The 26,136-nt window shown below is 42.8% G+C and overlaps 5 protein-coding genes and 1 long non-coding RNA gene across 10 annotated transcripts; 5 read left to right on the top strand and 1 right to left on the bottom strand.

Annotated features, from left to right (window-relative positions):
* Nucleotides 1-3,319: 3,319 nt before the first annotated feature.
* Nucleotides 3,320-3,532, top strand: LOC119545667 (enhancer of split m6 protein). The gene has a single exon (XM_037851394.1). It carries the CDS (start codon nucleotides 3,320-3,322, stop codon nucleotides 3,530-3,532), a length of 213 nt encoding a protein of 70 aa, XP_037707322.1.
* A 4,017-nt stretch (nucleotides 3,533-7,549) lies between these two features.
* LOC119557668 (enhancer of split m7 protein) lies at nucleotides 7,550-8,355 on the top strand. Its single transcript, XM_037870535.1, has one exon. It carries the CDS (start codon nucleotides 7,658-7,660, stop codon nucleotides 8,225-8,227), a length of 570 nt encoding a protein of 189 aa, XP_037726463.1. The 5' UTR covers nucleotides 7,550-7,657; the 3' UTR covers nucleotides 8,228-8,355.
* A 2,726-nt stretch (nucleotides 8,356-11,081) lies between these two features.
* Nucleotides 11,082-11,621, top strand: LOC119562942 (enhancer of split m8 protein). Its single transcript, XM_037876098.1, has one exon. It carries the CDS (start codon nucleotides 11,082-11,084, stop codon nucleotides 11,619-11,621), a length of 540 nt encoding a protein of 179 aa, XP_037732026.1.
* A 1,412-nt stretch (nucleotides 11,622-13,033) lies between these two features.
* On the top strand, nucleotides 13,034-13,801 carry LOC119558821. The gene is made up of 3 exons (XR_005220452.1): nucleotides 13,034-13,162; nucleotides 13,245-13,330; nucleotides 13,390-13,801. It is a non-coding gene; the product is annotated as an uncharacterized LOC119558821 (long non-coding RNA).
* An 882-nt stretch (nucleotides 13,802-14,683) lies between these two features.
* Nucleotides 14,684-22,536, top strand: LOC119546860 (protein groucho). Of its 5 annotated transcripts, none has more exons than XM_037853465.1 (14): nucleotides 14,684-14,837; nucleotides 15,964-16,365; nucleotides 16,484-16,578; nucleotides 17,542-17,605; nucleotides 17,700-17,882; nucleotides 18,214-18,246; nucleotides 19,024-19,218; nucleotides 19,309-19,407; nucleotides 20,252-20,308; nucleotides 20,452-20,628; nucleotides 20,690-20,961; nucleotides 21,022-21,695; nucleotides 21,757-21,956; nucleotides 22,013-22,536. In XM_037853465.1, exons 2-14 carry the CDS (start codon nucleotides 16,330-16,332, stop codon nucleotides 22,118-22,120), a joined length of 2,193 nt encoding a protein of 730 aa, XP_037709393.1. In that variant the 5' UTR covers nucleotides 14,684-14,837; nucleotides 15,964-16,329; the 3' UTR covers nucleotides 22,121-22,536. The 5 variants fall into 5 exon arrangements, with proteins under 5 accessions (XP_037709393.1, XP_037709427.1, XP_037709418.1 ...); XM_037853474.1 differs by lacking the exon at nucleotides 14,684-14,837 and adding an exon at nucleotides 14,898-15,213; XM_037853481.1 differs by lacking the exon at nucleotides 14,684-14,837 and adding an exon at nucleotides 15,256-15,772.
* A 746-nt stretch (nucleotides 22,537-23,282) lies between these two features.
* LOC119546889 (exocyst complex component 8) lies at nucleotides 23,283-25,968 on the bottom strand. The gene is made up of 6 exons (XM_037853512.1): nucleotides 25,833-25,968; nucleotides 25,618-25,773; nucleotides 25,234-25,564; nucleotides 24,406-25,178; nucleotides 23,819-24,348; nucleotides 23,283-23,766 (listed from the first exon to the last, which is right to left on the bottom strand). The coding sequence occupies exons 1-6, from the start codon at nucleotides 25,870-25,872 to the stop codon at nucleotides 23,581-23,583; spliced, it is 2,016 nt and encodes a 671-aa protein (XP_037709440.1). The 5' UTR covers nucleotides 25,873-25,968; the 3' UTR covers nucleotides 23,283-23,580.
* Nucleotides 25,969-26,136: the final 168 nt, after the last annotated feature.

Here is a 26,136-nt window from a genome sequence, read left to right as displayed (position 1 = left end):
GTAATTGTCTTGTTGTGGCTTACTGATCTTTGGATCGTTGAGAGGAAAGGAGGAGGATCGCTTAGAGCCTTCAGGAGATTATTGGCAGTTACATAAATAAGTATGGGTTTTTGAAGAAGTCGAATTCTGGACTCCTAAATATGATAATAAGTACCTTATAATAAATATCATGCCAATCTTTTTTTATGATTAATTTAAATGATCTTCTAATGACGTTTATATTAAAATATATATGTAATCATATATAATACAACTTAATTGCATTATTCAAAAGTAAAAAAAATAAGTATGCTTTAAAAAAGAGCAATAAATCAGTCACCTTGTAAGTAATCCATAAATCTTCCAAATTTTAAAGGCTTTTTCTCTGCTTATGCAAGTAATTGTAATATCCAATTTATTACAAACAAGCACTTAAATCCGTTTTCTAGTCATGGTTTTAGGGACCCCCGTACCACTCCGCTATCCCATAAATCCTGACCCAATGTTAGGTCGATCCCCTTACGCACTCCCAACAACAACAGCCCTTAATGGTAACCCCAATCCCTATTCCAGATCCAATTCGAATTTCGGATCCCGAGAAAGTGGCAGTCACCGTTGTTGTTGCCGAGTTCTTGAGAGGTCTTTCGGGGTCTTTCGGTTTGTTTTGCTCGATTTTCATATCGTGAGAACCGCTCGAGACGCGTCGTGTGTTTCCCACGCGATGTGCACACCTGCCATTTAAGACGCTTATATGGTTACGATTACAGGCACGGATACACGGAAAGAAATACGGACACAGATACAGATACAGATACAGATACACAGAAGCAACAACCAGATGAGGGCACACATTTATCTGTCGGCACACATTTATTGCGCCGGCGCGACGCTTATTATCAGGCCCAAGTAGCAATCGTCGTGTGACTGACTGATGGACTGACTGACGGATTGACTGACTGCCAGACTGACGAACTGACTGAGAGGCCGGCTGACAAACCGACTGATTACTGACTACTGCTTTACTTTAGTTTTTCACTCTTGTCGCCGTCATTGACGATTGTTTAATTTAAATTGCCCGTCGGCTACCAGTCGGTTCAGTCGACCAGGCTTAATGATTATGGCCGGGCCCAGAGTTCCTCGGAACTTGTACGCAATAGTTATTTGTACTTTACGACATGGGCTAATTGAACGAACGCACCCGCAGAAGAAGTTTAACGAGCCGTCTGTCATTGATTGAAGTCCAAAAAAGCGGAGAGGGGCAGCTCCAGCTTGTCAATGGGCAATCAAATCATTAATGTCTCCAAGGTGAGTGAGAATCCCAGTCCCCAGTAGCCAACTGACAGCCACTGGCTGGATTTCAATGATCCCATCTCGGCTGACTTACAATCCTTTGAGGGATTTATGCCGGACCACCAGTTCGTTTGTCAGGTAAATGTCGCCGGCAAATGTTTGCCCGGCCATAAATTAGCCGCACGATAAGTGGACAATTGTTGCGAGCTGGCATTAGCTCAGTGTTGACAGTCCGCAATCCGTGGGATGCTTAGAATAACTCGGAATAGCTCTGAGTTAGCTTCGAGAAGAATGACCACTTCCTGGTGTTAATGCGATTGTTCTGGCCTTAAATACATCATGGGAAAAATACCCGAGCAGTTAATGAGAGTGGGCATGAACATCTTCGGGGCTTTCACTTATTTTGGGATTGTCTATGTTTTCTCAACATTTCTGTGAGTTTCAAAATTACAGAGACAATTGCTTTCTTACTTCGAAGATAGTGAATACATAATTAACAAAAATTAAAATTCTAACGGCATTGTCAAAACAATTTCATTAAATATATTTAAATGGATTAAATTTAATCACTTTATTAACAGGTATTATAATTTCATTGATTTTGAAAACAGAAAAAACAGATATTTAACATTACTAGAAATCGCCTATGTTTCTTCATTATTTTTTAAGGATTCAAAATTCAAAAACAGTCATTGTATTTATTAAATGTAATAAACTTATCATCGAAAATTCACAATTGATTTGGACTTTCAACTAAAGTGTGAAGTGATTAATTTTATTTTGTAAATATTTAAGTTTGGTAAATAATTTTAAGACCTTTTATCTATTTAAAAATAAGAATATTTTTTTTTAAAGAGTTTTTTAACTGCAATTTAACCCTTTCACCCATCTCTCCAAGGAAACTCAATCCATTTAATCAGCTGAACCATTTAACATTCAAACACAATTGACTCCCGCCAGCAATCTACCCCAAACCCACTTTATTCAGAGCTCGTGTCGAGGAACAACCAACCCTCTTGCGAAAACCCACCTCCCAATCCTTGGCCCACAGACAACAAACACTCCAAATTATGAGCCCATACAAGTTCAATTAAAACACTATCAAAAAGGCCACCGCAAACGCAAGCACCTTGCACTGGCGAGGATTCCTTGATCCAGCGGTGTTCCAAACACGTGACTGACCCACGCTCCCAATCAGAGGAGCAGAGCAGCACTTGTCCTCCGCCACGCGTTCAGCCAACCTCCAAGCTTTCCAATCCCAAAAGCAAACATCAATCAGGTGGAAAGCAAAAGCAAACGCGTGACCCAACGGCGGGCGAAGCAATTAAGCAAAGTTGAAGCAACTCAGGAGCAACTCAGGAGCAGCAACAACATCAGCAGCAAGTGCAATATGTGTCAAAAGGGGCAACAGCAACAGCAACACCATAGCCAACAACCATAAACAACGAGGAACAACCACCACCACCACCAATATCAAGGCAACGAAATGAGCGGGGCTGTGGCCTAAATTGCAAACAGCTGCCACTCGAACCGTGGGATACTTTTTCCCCTAGCCTCAGAAAATCGAGATATATGCCCAGGATAGGGGAAGGAAGGCCCTTTGCTGTCGAACCTTATCCATGGGAACCACAACTGCTCAACGCTCTCAATATTTATTCTGTATTGAAACGGAAAAAAAATGAGGATGGTTCGAGAAATAAAAAAAATTAAAGAAGGGACGACAGGAGTCGGGGGTAAAAACGAGATTATCCTGCACGTGTTGAGCTTGCTGCTGGGTTCCTTGCGCTGAAAGCGTGGCAGGCGAACGTTGGGTTGATACTCTGGCAATCTGGAACCCGGGATGATATGATATTGTGGCTGCTGTAGCTGCTGCTCCTGCGCGGAGTTTGCACATGTGGCAGGCACATGTGGCACTTGTTGTTTTGGGTGGTGGGACTTTTGGGTGGTGGTTGCCCACCGCCTGCCTATAAAAGCGCGACACTTGCCATCAGGCCTCAACAGTTGCAATTTGAAGACCAACGCGTTAAGAACTCGAAATCACTCAAAAATCATGTCGAAAGTTAAGAACTTATTCGCCAAAATGCTGCAGCGTTTTGGCAAAAACAACTCGAATACCGACAGTCAGCGGTATGATAGTTTGGAGGAGATTGCCCAGAACCAGGCAAACGAGAGGATGTTGCGGGAGACCCAGGGGGGAATGGAGGAGCACCTGGTCATCTGCCTGGAGACGGCGGCAGGGAGCTTCTATTGGCACTCGCAGTAGCAGGCGATGGAGGAGCAGCACCAGCAATCTAAGAAGAATGATTGCTGAGAACCAAATTATCGGCTATAACAATTGCCGGCGAGTAAACAACTGCAATTATAGTAAACACAGAAGCAGCAGCAGCAGCAACATTGGTTGCAACAGGAGCAACAAACTGCAATTATTATTGCAACATCTCCGAAATCCAAAAATCCAGAACAACAAGGAATATAGAAGCAACATCTCAAACAAACTGCAATTATTATGGCAATGTCAACCTGCAGCGACACCTCAAAAAGCTAAAAACCCAGTAGCAACCATAAAAATCCCTGAAGCAACCGCAAAAGCCACTTGGCCAACAAAATCTACAATAACTTGTCAACAAAAAAGCGAGAACATCAAGAGCCAAAACAGTGGCAGCCACATAAACTATAACAATTGCAGCAATGTCAGCAGTAGCAACATCTCAAGAAACCACCACAACAATCTCGAAATAACAGCAGCAACATCAAGCAAAAACCGGTAGTTAGATGAGACCAAAGCGACTGATTGGATGAATGAATAACACAAAGCATATCATCATTCAATTATCAATGAATGAATGGAGCTGTCAATGGAATGGAGCAACAAGTATCCAAGTAGTCCTAGTCCAAAGGATCTTTCCAGTTGGACACCCTTGAGATATTATAATGATAAATATTAAATAGATATGTGATATAAACTCAAGCTAGTTAGTGTATTATAAATGTTATTATCTTTTAGGAAATTTAAATACAAAGAGAAAATCAATTGACATTATCGCTGTCTTTTTATGTGGATAATTGGGAAATGGAAAAATCAAAATCAATCCAATTGGATTTTGATTAAAGAGAAAATCAAATAGCGGATGCCCTCGACAAATCTTTTAGGCGGCTTAAAAAGTGTATCCCAATCACACATTGAACAAACATTAATTAGATCTATTGTTGACTCTTTAACATTGATTGAAGTTTGTTATATATTTCCACAGGTTATTAAACGTTAGTAATAACTTGATTAAAGCCACTAATTGGCATTTAAAAAATTTAAATCAGTAAAAAAACCATTTATTTTGTAATTTCCCTATTAAAAATCTTACGAAACCAAATGTAAATCAAAGCTAAGCCCCTCAAGCGGACAATATTCCCGCATATCCGGGCATCAAGCTAATCGCAGCAAATGATAATCACCGCCCTGTCATTCCGCACAAAATGATAATTTCCTGTCGCCGATTCTCAAGCTTGCAAAAAATCCAACTCTTTTTTTTTTTAATTTTTTGCATTTCATTCGATTTTATTGCGCATGCGTGGCGCGCAGCAAGCTTCTGTTGGGGGCCCTTTAGCTTTTGTTTTTCAGAGCTGCTCGCTTCTGTCGCGCGTTTGGCGTGCCAAGCATGCGCACACATATTCAATTACACGGCAGCAACAACAGCAACAACAGCAGCACAGCAGCAACATCCACGGCACGGCAGCAACAGCAACAACCCAGCAGCAACACCAGCGATTATAGCGATGCATTGACAATAAGCCAACCCCGTTGCGTGCCCAAATGGTTGCCCCTATTTAATAAAAAGAGGAAAAAACAACAAGACCCCTGAGCTGGCCATGTGCAGCTCGAAAAATTTTCTCACAGTCCGAGTCGCCACAGAAAATTGTAACGGCCTGTTGTTCAGCACACTCTCAGCACGCAGCGCACACACACTTCCTGCCACATCTACAGCATTTCAGAGTTCTCCAAACCGGCCACGTATATTGTTTATATAGTTAACGAATGCGATACATTTAATCTTTAGTGTGTGTCAATTTGCCGTACAGTCATTTAGTTTGCATGTCCCTCGTCGATCCATCGAACACAACCATCCCTTTTTTCAGTCTCTGGGACATGGGATATGGGATATGGGATATGGGAACTGGGTCCATACGCGTATATGTGTATGCCACTTAGCGATCCCGAGCCGAGGAGCCCAGGAACCGAGGGCCCAAGTGTTCAACAGAAGCTACAATTCAGCATTCATAATTGACAACAGCGGGTGCGAGGGAGAGGGCAGATATAGGGCCCACGATGGACAAGAAAAAATTAAATAAAATAAAGGGCAGGTGGTAGTTTTTTCAGTACTACCCGTGACTCGCACTCGCAGCTCGGTCAGATTTACAGTGGTTCAAATGGGTCTGGGAATTGGTTGAAAATCTCGGAGGGTTGATTTTAGCTGCTTCTTTAAACCGAAATTCTAAAAAATTAGATATATCACTAATTTAATTAATTTTCTTTTATTGATTGGACTTTTAAAATGAACTCCATACAACTCCATGACAATAAAATCCATTTTCACACCATCCATTCAAAAATATATCATGTTTGGAAATACCAGCATATGGTATGCCTTAGAGTAAACCTGCCTACAACACCTTTCACAAAAAATTTCTATATCTCACACATCTGTTAACAAAATATCCCTGAAACAGTGATTCTGACAACATCGCATCTACCTTACGTTTTTCCAAGATCCAAGTTCCCACAGACAGTCGCAGTTTAAATTATCCGTAGCAAGTAGAAAACAGGCCACAAATATCCGTAAAATATAAGGTACCAAACCTGCACGGAACACCTTCCACAAAAGTCCCTACACAAAAACACTTAGAAATAGTTTTACCTTTCCCACGCAGAAATAAACCGTAGCAAGTAGAAACAGACATCCGAAAATCAGCACTTTAAAACCTGCAAGGATACCTTTTACAAAAATCCTAAAATTGCACACATCTTGGGTTTGGAAAACCCCCAAAATCACACTCCAGAACTCACATTCCCACGGTTTCTTGACAAGAGTCCGAAAATTACCGTAGCAAGTTAATAACAGGCCACGAAAAATCCGTAAGGTACAAAGTTCGAGACCTGCAAGAAATACCTTACACAAAACTCCTAAAATTGCACACATCTTCGGTTTGGAAAACCCCACTATCCACATCTCAAAAATCACATTCCCACGATCCCTACGAGTATTTCGAAAACTATCCCTAGCAAGTAGATAACAGGATGCGTAAAATCCGTATACCTTAATTTTCACCTAGTTGGAAAAGCCTGGAAATCGTCATTGAAGAAAGCAGGGAAAATGTGAAATTCCCGCATGTGTTTGCTCGGTTTGACCCACTGTGCCATGTGCATAAGGGCTCGAAACTCGGTGCTCGGACTCGGGACTCGCACACGGACTACCTCCGATTATAACTTATAACACCAACGAGCGAGAAAAATCTTGTGGGAAACTTGAGGGCAAAGTGTTTCCCACGATTCGAATGTCAGTGGAAAGGAAAACAGAGAAGCAGCATGTGCAACCACCGTCGCACCACCACCACTGCACCATCGCATCTTCATCCCCTGCCGAGACTCACTTATAGAAACAATTGGGGTCACCATAATAGGATATAGAATGTTCTTCAAGTGCTTCTAAATTTTGAAGGTTTCAGATAAAGATTGTATTTCATTTGAATTATTTTTGATACATGTGAGAGATCGTAGAGAAACATAGTTAGGAACCTAAGAACCTATTCATTCTTAATTATTGAATAATATTAAATGTAAGTATTCAATATTTTATATAAGAAACTTTAAATACATAATTAATTTTAACATTATATGCACCATATAGTTAGGACATCGTAATATTGGAACTCTAACTTTTTGACCCTTTTATGTTGGTTGGTAAAATCTAGAATAAATATTCTTATATAGGAACTAAGAATTCGAGGAGTTCTAATTCTAGGGATCATATTATTTCGACCCTGGCTGTAGACCAAACTTGTTTGTGGAGAAAAACCCACCACCGAAAACGCAGGCGAGAGGATCGTGTCCCAGTGACTGAGTGAGAGTAATTTGCTCCGCAGGTGGTGGTTCTCCAGGGGCTTCGCTACTCTCGCCTCGCTCTTTCTCCAAGCAGCGTGCGCTGAGCACGAGACGCTCTCCCAAGCGGCACGTGCAGCTATAAAAGCGGCGGTAACCGGAGACGAAGGCAACATTTCCAACGCAATCGTCGTGCAGTCAACATCTCAGGATACATTCCTCCAAAAGATCGAAGAGGTTCTTCAGCCAGACATTCTTCAAGTTCTTCATTTAACTGACAACAGAAATTCCAACACAATGGCCACCAAATACGAGATGTCCAAGACCTATCAGTACCGCAAGGTGATGAAGCCTTTGCTGGAGCGGAAGCGTCGTGCCAGGATCAACAAGTGCCTGGACGAGCTTAAGGATCTGATGGCCGAGTGCGTTTCCCAGACGGGGGATGCCAAGTTCGAGAAGGCCGATATCCTGGAGGTCACAGTGCAGCATCTCCGCAAGCTGAAGGAGTCCAAGAAGCAGGCCCCGGCCAATCCCGAGCAGAGTTTCCGTGCCGGATACATCCGGGCAGCCAACGAGGTGTCCCGCGCCCTGGCCTCCCTTCCCCGAGTGGATGTGGCCTTCGGCACCACCCTGATGACCCACCTGGGCATGCGTCTCAACCAACTGGAACAGCCCATGGAGCAAGCGCAGGCCGTCAACACTCCCCTGAGCATCATCTGCGGTGGATCCAGCAGCTCCAACTCCAGCTCCTGCTCCAGTGCCAGCTCGTCCTACTCCTCCATCAGCCCCGTCTCCAGTGGCTATGCCAGCGACAACGAATCCCTGCTCCAGATCAGCAGCCCCGGACAGGTGTGGCGCCCCTGGTAAATCTGGACATGGATCCAGATCCACTTCGAAGGACTGAAATCCCCACGACGGGCAATCACGCAATTGGAACTGCCAGCTTTAGAAAATGCTTTACAATGATCCTCATTTATTTGTTACGTTACCAAGTTTTAGGTTTCTAAGTTAAGTCTGTGATAGGGCACGCTTTATTAACTTTTGTCTTAACTCAATCGAGCAGAAGTCTGTTTTTTACAATACTTGTACACAAATGTTTACCAACTAAGAGATCTCAAGAATACAAAAAAGAGAAAAAGATATGAAAACAAATTAAATACAAACATAATATGAAACGAAATGTATCAAACTTCTTATTTGGGGACTCTGATTTTACAGCACTTTCTCCAATAGGATATCTTGATCCTGGACGAGTTTTGGGTCACTTAGTTATCCAATAGGAAGTTCAAATACCTCCAGGCTAATGACCAATTAAGTTCCTCTATAACATCTTAAACCTTAAATTGAAGGAAAATCTTTATTCTGATTAAAACACATTGCTGTATAAACAAAAAAACTTTAATTTAATAAATATACTAAATATTTACAACTTACTTTTTTACATCCAATAAAACATATGCATGGTGTGCTCTAGATAATTTAATGCCTACTTGTATAAGGTAATGAACTTCATATAAATTATGTTCATTATCTCAAAAGCCATCATTATTTTAAACGAGCTAAATTAATAATATGTTCCTATAACAAGTAAAATATAATAAGCGATACATGATACACTGATGATCACTTAGTTTTAAAGCATGCATTTATTGTTTAAAAAAACCACTAACCTCTTACAATTATGAACGTTGCCTGATGTCATGTATTTTTATCTTTTAACTCTTTTTTAGGTAAAACCTTTTAATATGACATCTTCACAAAATTAAGAAACAAAACAATCTCGGATTTGTTGAGTTACGTACCCAAAACTAAGCAGCAGATATCATTATGATTATTCCCTTTTACCTCCTCATATGAAAGGTCAATAAGGCAGTCGAAGAAAGGCTGCATTTCATCACACGTCCAAGCAACTCATCCTTATAACCTTTACCTAAATAAGTTCTGAGATCCCCTCCAAGTATTTTCTTTTGTGTTAATCAGCCAAATATTATCATGTATTGCGGGGTGGATAGGGAGGTAGACACTCGAACCGAAGTCCATTTTACATCCTATTAGCCTCTGACTCACAATATAATGGACGATGTGTGAACATCCCTACCTATTACAATAAGGAATGAAATGTTACTTTACCACCTATTAGTTGTCAATAATATGGTCTCTCAATATCCCCTGCTTAATTAATCATTGAAGAATTATCATCTTTCAGGGGGTTGCAAGGGAGGGACATAGGTCCTCTAGGTAGGTATCGTTGTAAAAGGTCATCTAATTGTCCTAGTGAACCTTCCATTACAATTTACATCTTGTTAACCTCTGACTCTTGAGGAACTTCAGGAAGTGCTTATATCGGTTACCCATTAGAAATAATCAATGAAATTAAGTTGGCCACCAATTAAATATTTTTGGTGTTTATAACGAATTGAAAATTCCACTAAAAGACTAAGCTTATACTTTATTGTTATAATCAAATAAAGCCACCTATTATAGACAAATTAAAAAAAGGTTGAGAATCTAACCATCCCATAATTAACCGACTTTAAAAGACCGAAAACCTTTTTCATATCCTAAGACTCTTGATTAGGGTTTCAATTTAAATATTCAGAAATATATTACCATCTACTTATTTGGGGCACTTGGGTAAGGTAGGTCACAGAACCCTTTTAATATGCTTTTTAAAACATAATACCCAAAGTACTTAAAGAAGTGTGAACACCAATTGATCACCTATTAAATGTCAATTAGGGGGGTTGCAGGGAGTCAGATACATGCCATAGGTAGGCATTCCGGCACAAGAGCCACCTCACCAACCTCATCCACGAGTGTGGCACGCGGGGCACACTTTCTGCGCCCGTTTGACCCACGTCGTCCCCCTGCCAACCACCCAAAACGCCGAGATCGAAAGCGAGGCAACCCAAAGGCAACAACCAGCAATCGAACGACCCGGCACGAAGCCAATATGCCACATCCACTAATTGTGTCCAATAAACACTCGTCGACGGGGCAGTGTGGGAACGAAAAGCGGAGATCTCCTGGGCGCAGGAGTCGGGGTCTTATGCCATCATCATCGTCTGCAGGCCAGGCATTGATGAAACAATAAGCGAGTAGATGGCACGGCAGGATAACAATGCCTGGGCAGCCCACGCACAACCAGATCCCCCACTCCCCAGTCGCCTCCGATCCCGATTCCGATCCCATTTACCCATATACGTACTTTCCCATTCCAGACACGACAGGATGAGGCAGTGAAGTATGCATTAAGGATAATAACACCGGCCCAGAAAGCAATGCGAACAGCCAAAAACAGCGACAGCTGCAAAAATTTGTGCCCTGATCCTTAAACTCGAAAAAAAGAGACGAAGCGGAGCGAAGCATGTGGCCAAAAGGGAAAACAAACGAGAAAAAATTGTGTGAGAAACTTACTTTCAGCTCGGTTCCCACGCCACGAGCCACAAGGATTGTCCTCCGTCCTCCGAAAAATGCAGCTGTTCCTTCGGAAAGAGACGGCACGAGAGGGCCGTACTCGGGCGAACGAAAGAGAGGGAAGAAAAGGTGCGTATCAGAGGGTGGATTTCGAGGGCCCAGGGAGCTGGTATAAAAGGGCAGTCCTCCGCAGAGCAGAATATCACTCACGATTCCGCCATCGAGCAGGCAACAACCAAGCCGAAAGAGAAAATTTCTAAAAATTTCTTTCGAAAACATTACGTAACATTAAACAATATCAGAAATGGAATACACCAGCAAGACCCAGCTGTACCAGAAGGTGAAGAAGCCCCTGCTGGAACGCCAGCGAAGGGCCCGCATGAACAAGTGCCTGGACAACCTGAAAACACTTGTCGCCGATCTGCGCGGCGACGATGGCATCCTGCGGATGGACAAGGCCGAGATGCTCGAGTCGGCGGTGATCTTCATGCGGCAGCAAAAGTCGCACAAGAAGGTGGTGCAGGAGGAGAGGACCTCCCTCCCCCTGGACAGCTTCAAGAACGGCTACATGAACGCCGTCAACGAGGTGTCACGTGTCATGGCCTCCACACCTGGCATGAGCGTCGACCTGGGCAAGTCGGTGATGACTCACCTGGGACGCATCTACAAGAACCTACAGCAGTTCCACGAGGCCCAGACCGAGTCCCAACAGAGCGCCATGGACTGCTCCTCAATGGACAAGGCTCCCCTTAGCCCCGCCTCCTCGGGATATCACAGCGACTGCGACAGCCCCGCCCCCTCGCCACAGCCCCTGCAAGAACAGCCCCTGTGGCGCCCCTGGTAAACACAAAGGGGGTTTACTGGAAGTGGTAGAGGAAGGCGATGGTGATAGGGAGAACCAACCAACAACGCATCTGTGATAGCCCAACTGTGATGGCAACAAAATAGCAAAATGAAAAACAATTAGCAAAACAATTAAAACAAATATAAACCAATTTAAAAAGAAAATATAAACAGTTTACTTTATTGGGTTGTTTGGGTTGGGGATTACTTTCAGCATTTCATTCAGCAAGTTCACTGCCAATTGGAATCCCTTACGATAGTACCATAAGGGAATTATCAATTAACGCAATTTAACTACTTGACTTTTTGTGTTATCTGGAAGGACATCTGCTTTATTCATTATTACTTGTATATGCCTTGTTCATATACCTATAGATACACAAAACACGCGCACAACGATCGATTGTTTTTCTGTTCTCAAAATAGAACTTCCGTACTTAAAATCTCATTTAATAATGATATTAATAAAAACAGCGTTTATTGTTTTTCCACGAATTTTCATATTTTAGTCGGAGAGTAAATGGAAATTCATATTTATTTAACAATTTTTATACCCTTGCAGAGGGTATATTGATTTCAGTCAGAAGTTTGCAACGCAGTGAAGGAGACGTTTCCGACCCCATAAAGTATATATATTCTTGATCAGCATGACTAGACGAGTCGATCTAGCCATGTCCGTCTGTCCGTCCGTTTCTACGCAAACTAGTTTCTCAGTTTTAAAGCTATCGGGCTGAAACTTTCCCAAAAGCCTTATATCTTTTGCAGGTAGTATATAAGTCGGAACCAGCCGGATCGGACAACTATATCTTATAGCTCCCATAGGAATAATCGGACAAAAAAATTTAAAAAAATTATATCTTTGGTGTTTTTTAGCATATAACCCCCTAAGCTTGGAAATAACATTTTTTAATTAGTTTTGAATTTTGAATTAAATTTTATCGAAATCGGACGACTATATCATATAGCTGCCATAGGAACGATCGGAAAATTTTTGGAAAAATAATATGAAACAAATTATAGCTTCAGTGTTTTTCAACATATAACCTCCAACGCTTGGAAATAACATTTTAGTTCTGAATTTCGAATTTAATTTTATCAAAATCGGACGACTATATCATATAGCTGCCATAGGAACGATCGGAAAATTGGTAGGAAAATAATATGGAACAAATTATAGCTTCGGTGTTTTTTGACATATTATCTTATACTATTGGGAATATAATTTTTTGTGTTTTTAAATTTAATAATTATAGCTGCAAGGGTATATAAGCTTCGGCTTGCCGAAGCTAACTTTCTTTCTTGTTTTATTTATAAAAGAGAACGGAAATATACATAATAATAAACGCTCTGTACTTACCTTATATAATGGTGTTGATAAGGAGATTCATATTTTTCTAGATTTAATTCAGTCGGAACTATTTCGTCAGTCGAAGTGGACGTATTATTTTTTGTGAGCTGTAGGATAGTATTCCTGCTATTCCTGGAACATCTTTCGGCCCAGGGTACACTGAGGATGTAATAACCCCTTCTGGCGATAGACGAGTAAGCAACAGAACTAAATATTAAATAAAAACCAACGCCTTAAGCTGGTTTTATTTTTATTTTTTGTTTTATTTTTATGCAGAAAAAGTGGACTCTTTGTGCATTTGACCCTTTAAACTAGACGTATTCTTTGTCAGCATCAAGCAAACGTCGCCAAATACTTAAAATGTAAACAAAAGTAATATATACCTTATGTGGTGATGATAAGAAAATTCGTATTTTTCTAGATTTACTTCAGTCGTAATAATTTCGTCGTCCGAAATGAACACTTCAATTTTTGTGACCTGTTGGATCTCATTCCTGCTGTCCCTGGGATATCTGTTGGCTCAACCCACTCGGTTGGACCAACCCAATTGGTTGGACCAACCCGATCCGTGGGCTCAACGACATCCTTTTTATCAACCCAATCCTTTGGATCAACCCAATCCGTTGGCACAACCCAATCGGTTAGCTCAACCCACCACGAAACCACAGGATCTCAACCTTTCGAAACTAGACATGACAATTGAGAAACCCGTCGTTCAATGCGCAACGTCAAAATGCAATCCCTTTTCATAAAATTTTATATATTATTAAAAGCAAAACCGTTAACGTTTTTATTTTTATGAAATAAAAGTAGACTCTATGTGACCCTGTAAACAATACGTATTTTTAATCAGCATCAAAAAAACATTGTAGCCAAGTGCTCAAAAAGTATATGTACATACATAAATGGTAGAAGATTGGGCAGTAAATAGGTCATCAGGTTAATCAGCGCGACGCAGTACAATTTATTTTCAAATCAAGCTGACTTGGTTAAAATTATAAAATATTTTTTTAAGATTCTTTTATATGTTATAACTCACAATCTCTTTTATCTATTTAAAACTGCTACTATTTATCATAAAACAAGAAAGGAAGTTAGCTTCGGCAAGCCGTAGTTTGTATACCCTTGCAGTTATAATTATTACATTTAATTCGAAATTGCAGTTAGAATTATTACATTTAATTCGAAATTCTGAAAAATACAAAAAATGATAATGATAATGATAAAAATGAAGCTATAATTTATTTCATATTATTTTCCCATCAATTTTCCGCCCATTCTCTGTTAACTCATTTTCATTTTTGGTCACAAATCAGATCGTTGAGTTGATCTAATAAATCTAACATTTGAGTGGTTTTGATTCGCGCGCCAACATACTGAACTTTCGGTATATTTCCAAATACCATGTTTTTATTTCTTGAGAGAAAGCGGTATATTTGTATATATAGTATTTTGTTTAAGGCCGATAACATACCGCTTATCGATGTTGAAAATTATGCATCGATGTGGGTATTGTTTTTCCAAACATTCCTCTATTTGTCTAATTTCTTCAGTACTTTTTTCTTTTTATTTTGCTGACACTTAAGTTACTAACTTGTATAACGCTATAAATATTTTTTTAATTCAAAAAATATCGATATATTGATACGTTTACCAGCACTAAATCCGCACCTGGTCACACAAAATCCCAAAGTGCTGGGCAAAATTGCCTAAAACCCGATAGCAATAACCGATAACATACATGTACCGACGCGGCCCGTCGCGGACAAAAAAAACAGGAAATTATAAATAGAAACGGGCAGTGCCGATGCCCCAAAGGCCCCCAATTGCCAGCTGCCCCCAACGGCGAGGATTCGCAGTGCCACCGAGGTGAAAAGCGGCGTGCAGAAGGAGTTGCAAAAATAAAATTGAGGCGAGAACGCCATTTACAAGCCGCGTTTGTACAGCGAGTGCGCGTGTAGTAGAGCCGCAGAGAGCGAGAGAGAGAGAGAGTGCGTTCGTGCGTGTGTGTGTGCGAGAGCGAGAGAGCGCCGCCGCCAAAGCTGCCCAACACATACACGAATGCTCAGACACACTTCGGTCGGCAGAAAACAGGCAATTTTATACGGGCGAAAAGTTACAAAAAATAATTTACCCACTTTTGCGGTGGCGAAAACGGTGAAATTCGCGCAACCAAGTTGGCGATTCGAGTGCGGGACATAGGAATAGCCTGCGATAAAACGTGCTAATCCGGGGCATAAAACTGGTACTGCCATTATCTCGCTTTTTTAATTGCTTTTGTTTATTTTTTGTATAGGACACACAGTATAATTTTTCTTTTGCGCTGCCCGCGAGTGTGCGTGTGTGTGTGTGTGATTTGGCCACTCGCTGGTTTCTATGTATGTGCCCGTATCGCCGAGCAGAGTTGCCGCCTGTCGCGCAAAGTCACATAAAAGAAAACACATTGCCTGTGAAATGTTATAAAATTAAAAAGGAACTTCTTAAGTGAAAATAAACCAAAGAAACCGCAAATATAACAAACATTAAACCGGGACGGAAATAGTAAAGAGTGCCTCACTGCCGTTTGTCTCTCCAACAGCATGGCAACCCTGTTTAATTGCAGTCTGTCTGTATATGTTCGCATGTTGTTTGTGCAAAGTGTGCTGTCTTTGGGCAGAAAAAGTGCTATACTTTCGCTGGATTAAACCCGATCCCGTCCAACTGAACAATCGGAATAGGGCCCACAGAGCTGGCCGAAAATCGAACCGTGATTTTGCGTAACAATTTCGGGGGCCACATGCAACTGTGCGCTTGATTTTTCGGCGGTAAACACTCACACTCGTACCCTCGCTCCCGTTTCCTGCGCCAGTGTGCGTGTGTCTCGCTGGCTCCGCGTGCCTGTGTGCGTGCATGTACGTGCGTGCGAACGTATCGAAAAAAATGGTGCAAAAATATATATGGAAAAAGCATAACTAAGCGAATGTATGATGATGTTGTTGTAAAATTCCATTCGCAGGATATGCAGAATGCGAAGTAGCCCGGAAATGGAGTGCCACTAAGTGCCGGTTCCGTCTGCTCAGCGGTAGAAACACACAAAATAATAAAACGGACAAACTGCCATCGTCGGAAATATACAAGAAGAAAAAAAAAAGAAAGAAAGAAAAGCGAGGAGAAAACAAGAAGTACCATAAAACGCTGGGTAGCAAGAGCTCTGGGTCTCAACGGGGATTTTCCAGGAGTGGAGTGCAGTGCCGTGCTCAGGGACAACCGGAAGGAAGGAGAGAAGAAGGAGGAGCAGCAGGACTTCCGCCCCGGCAAATCGGTGTCCACCTCGGAACTATCGCTACCGCTCTAGCCGGCAACATACCAGCCTAACAACAACATGTATCCCTCACCGGTGCGCCACCCCGCCGCCGGGGTAAGTTAAACCCCCACCCCTGACCCCCAAATCCGTGCTAATTGTGTTTGTGTTTCTGTTCTCCCTCTCCCTCCCACGCCATGTGATCCACCCACCATATCGATGTCCACCTGCACAGGGACCACCACCTCAGGGTCCAATCAAGTTCACCATCGCCGACACACTGGAGCGCATCAAGGAGGAGTTCAACTTCCTGCAGGCTCAGTACCACAGGCAAGTAACCAGGTCCAGTGGAACCTACAGTGAAGGCTGATTCTGGTACTTTGAAAGGGAACACCGAGTAGGAAACCCCAATTATCTAACCATATTCGGAGATTAATGATCTGTTTTACTCTCAAAATCACAGATATTTTTCATAAGATTATAAAATTAAATAAGGTCTTTAGAACAGGTTAATCAAAAATCACAATAATTAAATATCGTATCGTATTCAAAATAGTATTTACCAAGATTATTAATTATCTGGTTGAATCTAAAAATCACTGCAGTTGTATAACCTGAGTTACAAATAGTTATCCAACTTACAATCTCATTGAGTTTTTAAATTAATAATACTGTTCTACAAGAGTTCAGTTATTCAAGAGCGTGTTTCCCCATTTAAGCATTGTAGATATAATCTTTTGAAATCATGATATCGCAAAACATGTATTTCCTTCCAATTCAGATTATATGATTAATGGTTCTTTAAAATATTTAATCATTTATTTATTTGCAATCCCCGAATCCCCTACAGACAAACCAAGTTCAATTGCCAATCAAGTGATTATCACTTACTTAAGAACTATTCCACCGTAGAAATAAGGCCTAATCAGCCCCAGTTGAGGTTAAACGAAACCTATTAGAACCCTCCACAATAACATGCCCCAAAGAGATCACATTTAAAGCCTTCGCTGTACCGCCATCGTATGGGACCGTGCGATTGTGTGAGTGTGGATGCTGCGTCTGCGTTTTGCGAAAAGTAAAACAAAAAGCCGAGCTGAGCTGAGCCAAACCGGTTTGGCGCGCCATATGCGCCGCTTGTCATATAGGATAGGATTAACCTGCGCCGCCGCCTCGGCCGCCACTCCATGCTCCACAATCGCCGCTTCCTTGCGTTGAGCTCGAGAGTTCTCAAATTCAGTTCGCTTCCGTCGCCCAACTAATTTGCCCGTTGATCACTTTTCCTGTGAATTCCAGCATCAAATTGGAGTGCGAGAAGCTGTCGAACGAGAAGACGGAGATGCAGCGCCATTATGTTATGGTAAGTCGTCGTCGTCGTCGTCGTCATGATTCTCAAATTATCGAGAGATCCCTTAGCTAATGCCCTGTCTTTTGTTATCCCCCACTCCCCACAGTACTACGAGATGTCCTATGGCCTTAACGTGGAGATGCACAAGCAGACGGAGATCGCCAAGCGGCTGAACACACTGATCAACCAGCTACTTCCATTCCTTCAGGCCGACCACCAGCAGCAAGTGCTGCAGGCGGTGGAGCGGGCGAAGCAGGTGACCATGCAGGAGCTCAACCTGATCATTGGGGTAAGTGGATCGAGGACGGACGAAGAAGGATCCCGCGGCAGCAGCACAACGGTTGAACCATTCTCAGCTAGAGTCGAGCAGGGAGCAGGGTGGATTGGGAATGCGGTTGCCACTTTGGATGGTATCAGAAGAGATTAAGATACTATAGATTGTTAAAAAGTTGCCTTAAGTACTTTACCCACAAAGTGACAACCGTGTTTGAGCGGGAATATCGTTTCAGTTCAGTTTAACTTCCTTCTTTGGGCCACATTTGATTTGAGTTTGTTTTTCTACTTCCTAATTTGTTATGATTTCGCATTCCGACCAATCCAATCCAAACAACGTTGTGCAGCATCAGCAGCAACATGGAATACAGCAACTTTTAGTAAGTTTGTTTCGTTGCAAGTTCATTTTCTTATTGTTTGTTTACTGTTGCCGTCTGCCGCTGCATCCGCCGAATGTGCCACTGCCACAACTACAACTACAGCTACAGTGCCTCACTCCCTCTGATTTGATTGTCCATATCTATTATATATATTGTTTCAATAACGCTTCAAACGCCGCCAAATTGTTGTTGATGTTCTTATTAACCTCAAAAGGTCTTTGCTAGAAAGACAACCTTCTTAGTTTGGAAATAGTTGTCATTCATTTTCGATAATATCCTTTGGATCCGCAGTTAATTCATTTTCTTCAATGCTGACTTATGACAACATTTTTAAAAGTTAAAAATATAGTTTAAAAATCTCCATTTCTCAAATTTAATGTCTAAAATATTGATATAAAATTAAAAGATCACTTTACCCTTATATTTAATTCCCAAACAAGTCAAATATAATTTTTTCATCTGTAGGGGTAATGAAATTTGCATTTTTGTATTAATTTACTTGATTAAAAATAAATTCAAAGGCAAAACCGGAATTAATAATTAGCAAACGCTAGATAAAAAGATTTATAGCAGAAAAAGAATTAATATTGGAAAACCGTAATCGCAATAATATTACTTTAATATGGCATATACCACTTAGTGTTAATGTTGTCGTTGTGTTTACACACATCCACACACATTCCAATGCTTTCATTTCTTCTCACCAAGCACGATGTTCATTCTGAAAGCCAGCAACGCCCACGCCCGATTTCATACGATCTCATGGTTCCATTGCAGCAACAGATCCACGCCCAGCAGGTGCCGGGCGGACCGCCACAGCCGATGGGTGCACTGAATCCATTTGGCGCCCTGGGCGCCACCATGGGCCTGCCACACGGACCGCAGGGTCTGCTGAACAAACCGCCCGAACACCACAGGCCGGACATTAAGCCCACGGGTCTGGAGGGGCCAGCGGCCGCCGAGGAGCGATTGGTGAGTGCATAAAGAACCCCAGAACCCTGGATCCCCTAGATCTGCACATTTTCTGCATATTTCGAGCTCATTTTAATGCTGATCTTGCAGCGCAATTCGGTTTCGCCGGCTGATCGTGAGAAGTATCGCACACGCTCGCCGCTGGACATCGAGAACGACTCGAAGCGTCGAAAAGATGAGAAACTGCAAGTGAGTATCGAGCTTTTTTCGGTGTTAGCATTATGCCCTGCTACCAGTACTGGTATTCGTAGTATCTATCATCCATCATCGAGTATAACCGATAACTGTCATCTCATCTGAGCTGTTGCTGTCTCTCAACTCACCAAAAAACCAAAATCTCGTAGTCTATCCATTGTTGTTGTATTACTCTGCTAACACTCTCCCAAATCATGCTAAACAAAAACTATATTGCTAATTTATAAGAGACAAGACTGAAAAAAACCATGTCTGAAATCAAACGTCACGATTTTAGAGTGCCTGTTCCGGTTTTCACTTTCTTCTAATTGGCCTGGTTCGGATTTAAGGGTTTTCTAGAAATAAGAAATACACCTTATGGCCTTGAAATTAGTTTAAGACTAACCACATTTTTTGAACACCATATAATCAGTATTACTTTACTTTAAAGTTGCCTAGAAACTTCTGTTAAAAAAATACTTGTGTTATAAAGTAAAGTAAATGAATATAATATATATTACATTTTCCATTTGTTGAAATGTATTAAGTTAGAAAATTTACTTATACCACCGTAGTCTTAATTATTTGACACATTTTTATTAACTTGTGTTAAATACCCCGTCTAAATAACAGCTGAAAATCAAAATAATTTATTTTTGGAATAGGAAATCAGAGCAAGGTGTTTCCTTTTTTATTTTATGACTAAACAAAATATGTGAAAACCAGAACAGGGCCTTATTGTTAATTATTAGTTACTAACTATTGCTATTGTGGTTGTTGTTATTGCTGTTGTTGCCTGTGGGTTTTTGTATGAATTTTGATTTATATTGTTTTTGTATTTTTTCAAAATTATTTCCAGGAGGATGAAGGCGAGAAAAGCGATCAAGATTTAGTCGTAGATGTTGCAAATGAAATGGTGAGTTGAGTGTCGGCCCAGATTCAATGCAACCATCCCAAAAATTCCCAAAAAAAAAAAGAAGAGATAAAACCAAACCACACCTTTGCTATTACGATTGCCCGCCTTGAAAATATTACTAAATACCCACGTGTGCCTTGCAGGAATCCCACTCACCGCGCCCAAACGGCGAGCACGTGTCCATGGAGATGCGCGATCGGGAAAGCCTGAATGGCGAGCGCCTGGAGAAGCCCAGCAGTAGTGGCATCAAGCAGGAACGTCCGCCCTCTCGCTCCGGCTCCAGTTCGTCACGTTCCACACCCAGCCTCAAGACAAAAGATGTGAGATTAATTCAATGAACCCATAAAGTATAGCAACTAATTAAATATCATCTTTTTGCAGATGGAAAAGCCGGGAACACCGGGCGCCAAGGCACGCACACCGACACCGAACGCCGCTGCTCCGGCGCCAGGTGTTAATCCTAAACAAATGATGCCGCAGGGACCACCGCCAGCCGGCTATCCAGGTGCACCGTATCAACGGCCGGCCGATCCCTACCAGCGTCCACCGTCGGATCCAGCCTATGGACGACCGCCACCAATGCCGTACGATCCGCACGCGCATGTGCGAACCAATGGCATTCCACATCCCTCGGCCCTGACGGGTGGAAAGCCGTAAGTTATTATAACTTACCATACTGTATAGTAAACTAACACTTCTCATATCATTTACAGTGCTTACTCTTTCCATATGAACGGCGAGGGTAGCCTACAGCCGGTGCCCTTCCCGCCGGACGCGCTGGTGGGCGTTGGCATTCCCCGGCACGCCCGTCAGATCAACACGCTGTCGCACGGAGAGGTCGTCTGCGCGGTAACCATCTCCAATCCCACTAAGTACGTGTACACGGGCGGCAAGGGCTGTGTCAAGGTGTGGGACATCTCGCAGCCGGGCAATAAGAATCCCGTCAGCCAGCTGGATTGCCTGCAGCGCGACAACTACATCCGCTCGGTGAAGCTGCTGCCCGACGGCCGTACGCTGATCGTGGGCGGTGAGGCGTCCAACCTGTCCATCTGGGACCTGGCCAGCCCGACGCCCCGCATCAAGGCCGAGCTGACATCGGCGGCGCCCGCCTGCTACGCCCTGGCCATCAGTCCCGACTCGAAGGTGTGCTTCTCGTGCTGCAGCGACGGCAACATCGCCGTGTGGGACCTGCACAACGAGATCCTGGTGCGCCAGTTCCAGGGCCACACGGACGGCGCCTCGTGCATCGACATCAGTCCGGATGGCTCCCGACTGTGGACGGGCGGCCTGGACAACACGGTGCGCTCCTGGGATCTGCGCGAGGGTCGCCAGCTGCAGCAGCACGACTTTAGCTCTCAAATCTTCTCGCTCGGCTACTGTCCCACAGGTGGGTAACCTCAGATCTTGGTTTCTGGAGTGATTTAACCACTGTTTCTGGTATCCCTTAGGTGACTGGCTGGCTGTGGGAATGGAGAACTCGCATGTAGAGGTGCTGCACGCATCGAAACCGGACAAGTATCAACTGCATCTGCACGAGAGCTGCGTTCTGTCGCTGCGCTTTGCCGCCTGCGGCAAATGGTTCGTTTCCACCGGCAAAGACAACCTGCTTAACGCATGGCGAACACCCTACGGTGCCAGCATATTCCAGGTGAGTTTTGTACCCTACTATAGGGTGATTCGATTTCTAATACCCTTCCATTTCAGTCGAAGGAAACATCATCCGTACTTAGCTGCGACATATCAACTGACGACAAATACATTGTGACGGGCTCGGGCGATAAGAAGGCTACTGTCTACGAAGTTATTTATTAAATCCACAAAACCAAGCAGTTTTTTCATTTTGTAATAAGCTCGTATAGTTTTTATTACATCAAAAACAAAACAACAATTAACTACAACAAACAAAATGTTCGAAATCATGCAAACAACACCAGAAAACCCAACAAGCAGCAGCAGAATCGGCAGTAAAAAAAAAAAGAAACCAGAAAGGCGGCAGTAGCAACGCATCAAAAAAGCGAAGCAAAAATGAAAATTCTATAATATATATACAAAAAGGAAAACTAAAATTTTAAGCGTACTTGTAGCTACTAAGCCTAAGCTAAGTCCAATAAATAAAAACAAACCAACAAGTTGAACACACACAAATTGCAAGTAAAAAACGATAAAACAAGTAAAATGAGAACCAGAGCGAAATAAAATGATGAAGCATTGCATGCGAGCAACAGAAACGAGACGAGTATGTTGTAAAATTAAAAACCATAAACAGAAACAGTCGGCGATACCTACCTACGTTCATCTTAACATAAAAACAAATAGGAGGATAAGTGGAATAGTCATTGCAATTGCAGGATCAGGAGCAGGAGCGTTGAGATTATGATTACCAGCTGAGCAGAAGAGTTACATACGATGCGAGTGCTTTTAGTTTGTTTTATGTGGAGAGGTTTTTGTAATTTAGCTGACGAGTCAGACAGCGAATGCAGCAACAAATGTAATTTTAAGTTGTCAGTTTCCTTACCTCCCAACTCCCCCAGCACACACACAACACAACAAAACACATTTGCATAAAAGAAGGTATATATATATAAATATAAATGAATATAATTAGTTTTACATTATAAATTAAACACGGAACCACTTTTGAAACACTCACTCGCATTGGGGGTCAGATGATAGATGATAGAGCTCTGAGCAGTCGGCTTTTGCTTGTAATGTAATTTGTAATTTGAAAATATGTAATGAGGACAATGAGGAATCGGAAACGGATTCGGAATTACTTGTGTGAATCAAACTCTTCAGAACCAAACTGTAAAATCCTATATTTTGAGCAGCTAAAAACACAACAAGGGCCGCATTGAGAACCGAAACCGAAAAGTAGAACACACAGCTAAATTGTTTAGTGTTTAGAGTATATATATATATGAAAACGAATCGATTTATATATAATGCGAACGGCGAAATTGTAATAAGCAAGAGATAGAGTGCAGCACACGCTTCGATTTTTAATTTTACAAATATTATTATTATTGTGGTTATATATGTATATAATTATATTATAAATAATTGAAGCAAAACGAAAAAATAAAAAATTATATGTAATCGAAAGTAAAACTCCAGAGGATTTAAGGCTATATTAAGACCGGGGAATCAAACCGAATCCTTTTCTGTTCCGGTTCTCCACCGAATCGACTATTTCGGTAAACAATTCCATTTGGGTTTAGAACCGGTACATATAGGTTATATCGGTTTATTTCGGTTCTGGTTCTATTCCCTGTTTAAAACACATCTGTGGTGTAGACACTTCGCTGCCGCGGTAATGGAGCTCCCTGCTGGCGGGACATTTTCGTGTGCAGCTCCCGCAAACCCTCACACTGGCGGCCCGAAATCTGCCGGAACTTGTCGATGGCAATGGGCAGTAGGTTGTCCACCAAAAAGATCTTGTTCTTCATCACAAAGTTGGGCTGAAAAGGACACGTTTTAGATGGAATTTAATAACGCTTTGGTAGGACTCACATCCACGGCCATATCGCTGGGAGGTTTCAACGAATGCTGCGCAATAAACAGCTCTTTCAGCAGGAGTTCCAGACTCTGCAATAGCGTTTCACACTTGGCCAGGCAGCCGCAGTACTCGGTGAGCTGCAGGAAGTGCCTAATGAAGACCACCGACGACTGGGTGAGGTTTATCCAGGTGTCGCCCGTAGCCTGGGCCCGCACATCGATGCCCAGGACATCCAGCTCTAGGAGCAGACGCTTCAGATTCGACTTGGTCTGCAGGTTGTACGGCTGCCAGCTCTCCTCAGTGCGACCCACGGAGTCTAGCAGCCGCTCCTTGGACTCCTCGATCAGTGATTCCAGCGTGGTGCGCAGCAGTCCTTCCAAATGATAGCTTATGTCCAGCCCAATCTCCGTGAGCTTCGTAGAGGGCTTGCGCACTCGCTCCACGCACTTGGCCACCGACTCCAGGGAGGTTCCTTTGGTCAGATAGTGTTTGATCAGCTGGCTGGCAAAGTACTGCAGCTCGGCATTGCACCAGACCACGAGAGCTGGAGGAATTAATCCGATTAGATTTAGTTTAGATGGGAATTAGGGGCTGAACTCACCACTAACGCAAGCTGGTTGCTGCTCGAAGGCGGTGAGAAAATCGCAGGCCACCTGCGTCAGATCACAGAAGAAAAGCTCCGAGATATCCGCATTATTCCTGCGCGCCTCCCTTTGGGCCACCCGTAAGCTAACTGCGCAGACTTTCAGCAGGGTGGCGCTCGCCTGCCGATAGCGTCCCATCTCCACGAGGATCTTTAGGGGTCTCTTGGCGGCCCTCAAAGCGATTTGCAGATTGCGATTGTGACTGTTGGACAACTCCTTGAGCAGCACATTGATCAGCTTCAGTTCCTGCTGCTTCACCTTGCTCTCGATGGCGTCCGCCAGTGGTACCTTCTTCCTGCTCTCGTTTCGCATAAAGTCCTGGGTGCGCTTGATCAGCTCCTGGGCGTCCTCGAAGTGCCGCTGGGCCACCAGCGTTTGGATCTCCTCGCTGGCCGTGCTCAGCCACTCGGGCGTCTCGTCCTCCAGGGACTTGGGCTCTCCCGGACTCTGGGGAGTGGTCTCCTTCTCCGGCGTGGTACTCTTTGACTGCTGTTTGGCCCTAGTTGGAGGCTGTGGAGCCTGACCCTTCTTGGGCTTCTTTTGCTGGTCGAAGCGGAAGGCCTCTTCGAGCTTTTCGATCCACTCGGTCTTGCCCGCTGCCGTGATGCTCTGGTAGATCTTGGAACCATCGGGTGTGATGATATTGATGGCATTCTTGACGCCATCCAGGTCTTTGATATTGATCACGGCTATTTTCTTGGGATCGTACTCGGTAAGGAAGTCCAGGCGTCTGGGTGATACGTAATCATTAGATATTAGAATAAATTTAGGAAAAAGCTACCTACTTATCATGCTTAACCTTGCACACAATCAGCACATCGTTGAAGAGGAAAAAGAAGACCCTCTGGATGGGCCTGTAGTCATTGCCATCCAACTCGATGAGGGCTCCCTCGTTGAGGAAGGTCTTGCCCTCCAGATTGCCATTGAATCCCTGCACCATCTCCTTGACCGCCCGCGTGGCATGGCTGTTCTCCACCTCCTCCGCCGCCGTGGAGCTCTCCGCCTCCAAACTCTCTGCCTTTAGGTGATTGGAGGTCTTGCCATCCGTCATGGTGGCCAAAATGTTGCGCTGCTCAATCAGAATGTGGGACAGTTGGTACATTTCCGACTCGAGATCTGAAAGGCATGACATTTGGTGATATATATAGATTCTAGGGGGCGTAACCTACGCGATATCTCCTTGGCCGTCTGTATGAACTCCATGTAGTTCTTTTTGCATGTTTGTTTCAGGGTTGCGGCCGTTGTTTCGTTGTAGGCCTCGATTTCCTTTTTTCGCTGCTGCAAATCGCTGCCACCCACACATTCTCGGGTCAGGTCTTTGGTATCTGAGTAAGGCAAGCCACTTTACATATCCTATATAGGTAAGTAATCCAGAAAACCTTACATTTCTCAACGCTAAAGTTAAAATCGTCGAACTCCTTCATGATTTTATTTGGAATGTAAACTGCAGCTGACGCACAACCATTCACAGCGAATCGCGGTAATGTGAGTGATTGAAAGTAAGGTGGTCAACGCAACCCCAAATGCCATGTTCTCATTTATATTAACTAGTATGTATTTTATTTACTCTTTTTTAAGATGTCTTATATATATCTGTTTTTAATAGATTTTATTCAGATAAACCATATGTAAAATTTAAATCGTTGAATAAAGTTTTGTAAAATCTCATAACAACAGTTATTGTGCTT

This window comes from Drosophila subpulchrella, chromosome 3R (genome assembly GCF_014743375.2).
Source record: "Drosophila subpulchrella strain 33 F10 #4 breed RU33 chromosome 3R, RU_Dsub_v1.1 Primary Assembly, whole genome shotgun sequence".
In the NCBI taxonomy this organism is placed as follows: domain Eukaryota; kingdom Metazoa; phylum Arthropoda; class Insecta; order Diptera; family Drosophilidae; genus Drosophila; species Drosophila subpulchrella.
The sequence above is the reverse complement of the archived record's forward strand: the minus strand, read 5'-3'. Positions and strand labels throughout refer to the sequence as shown.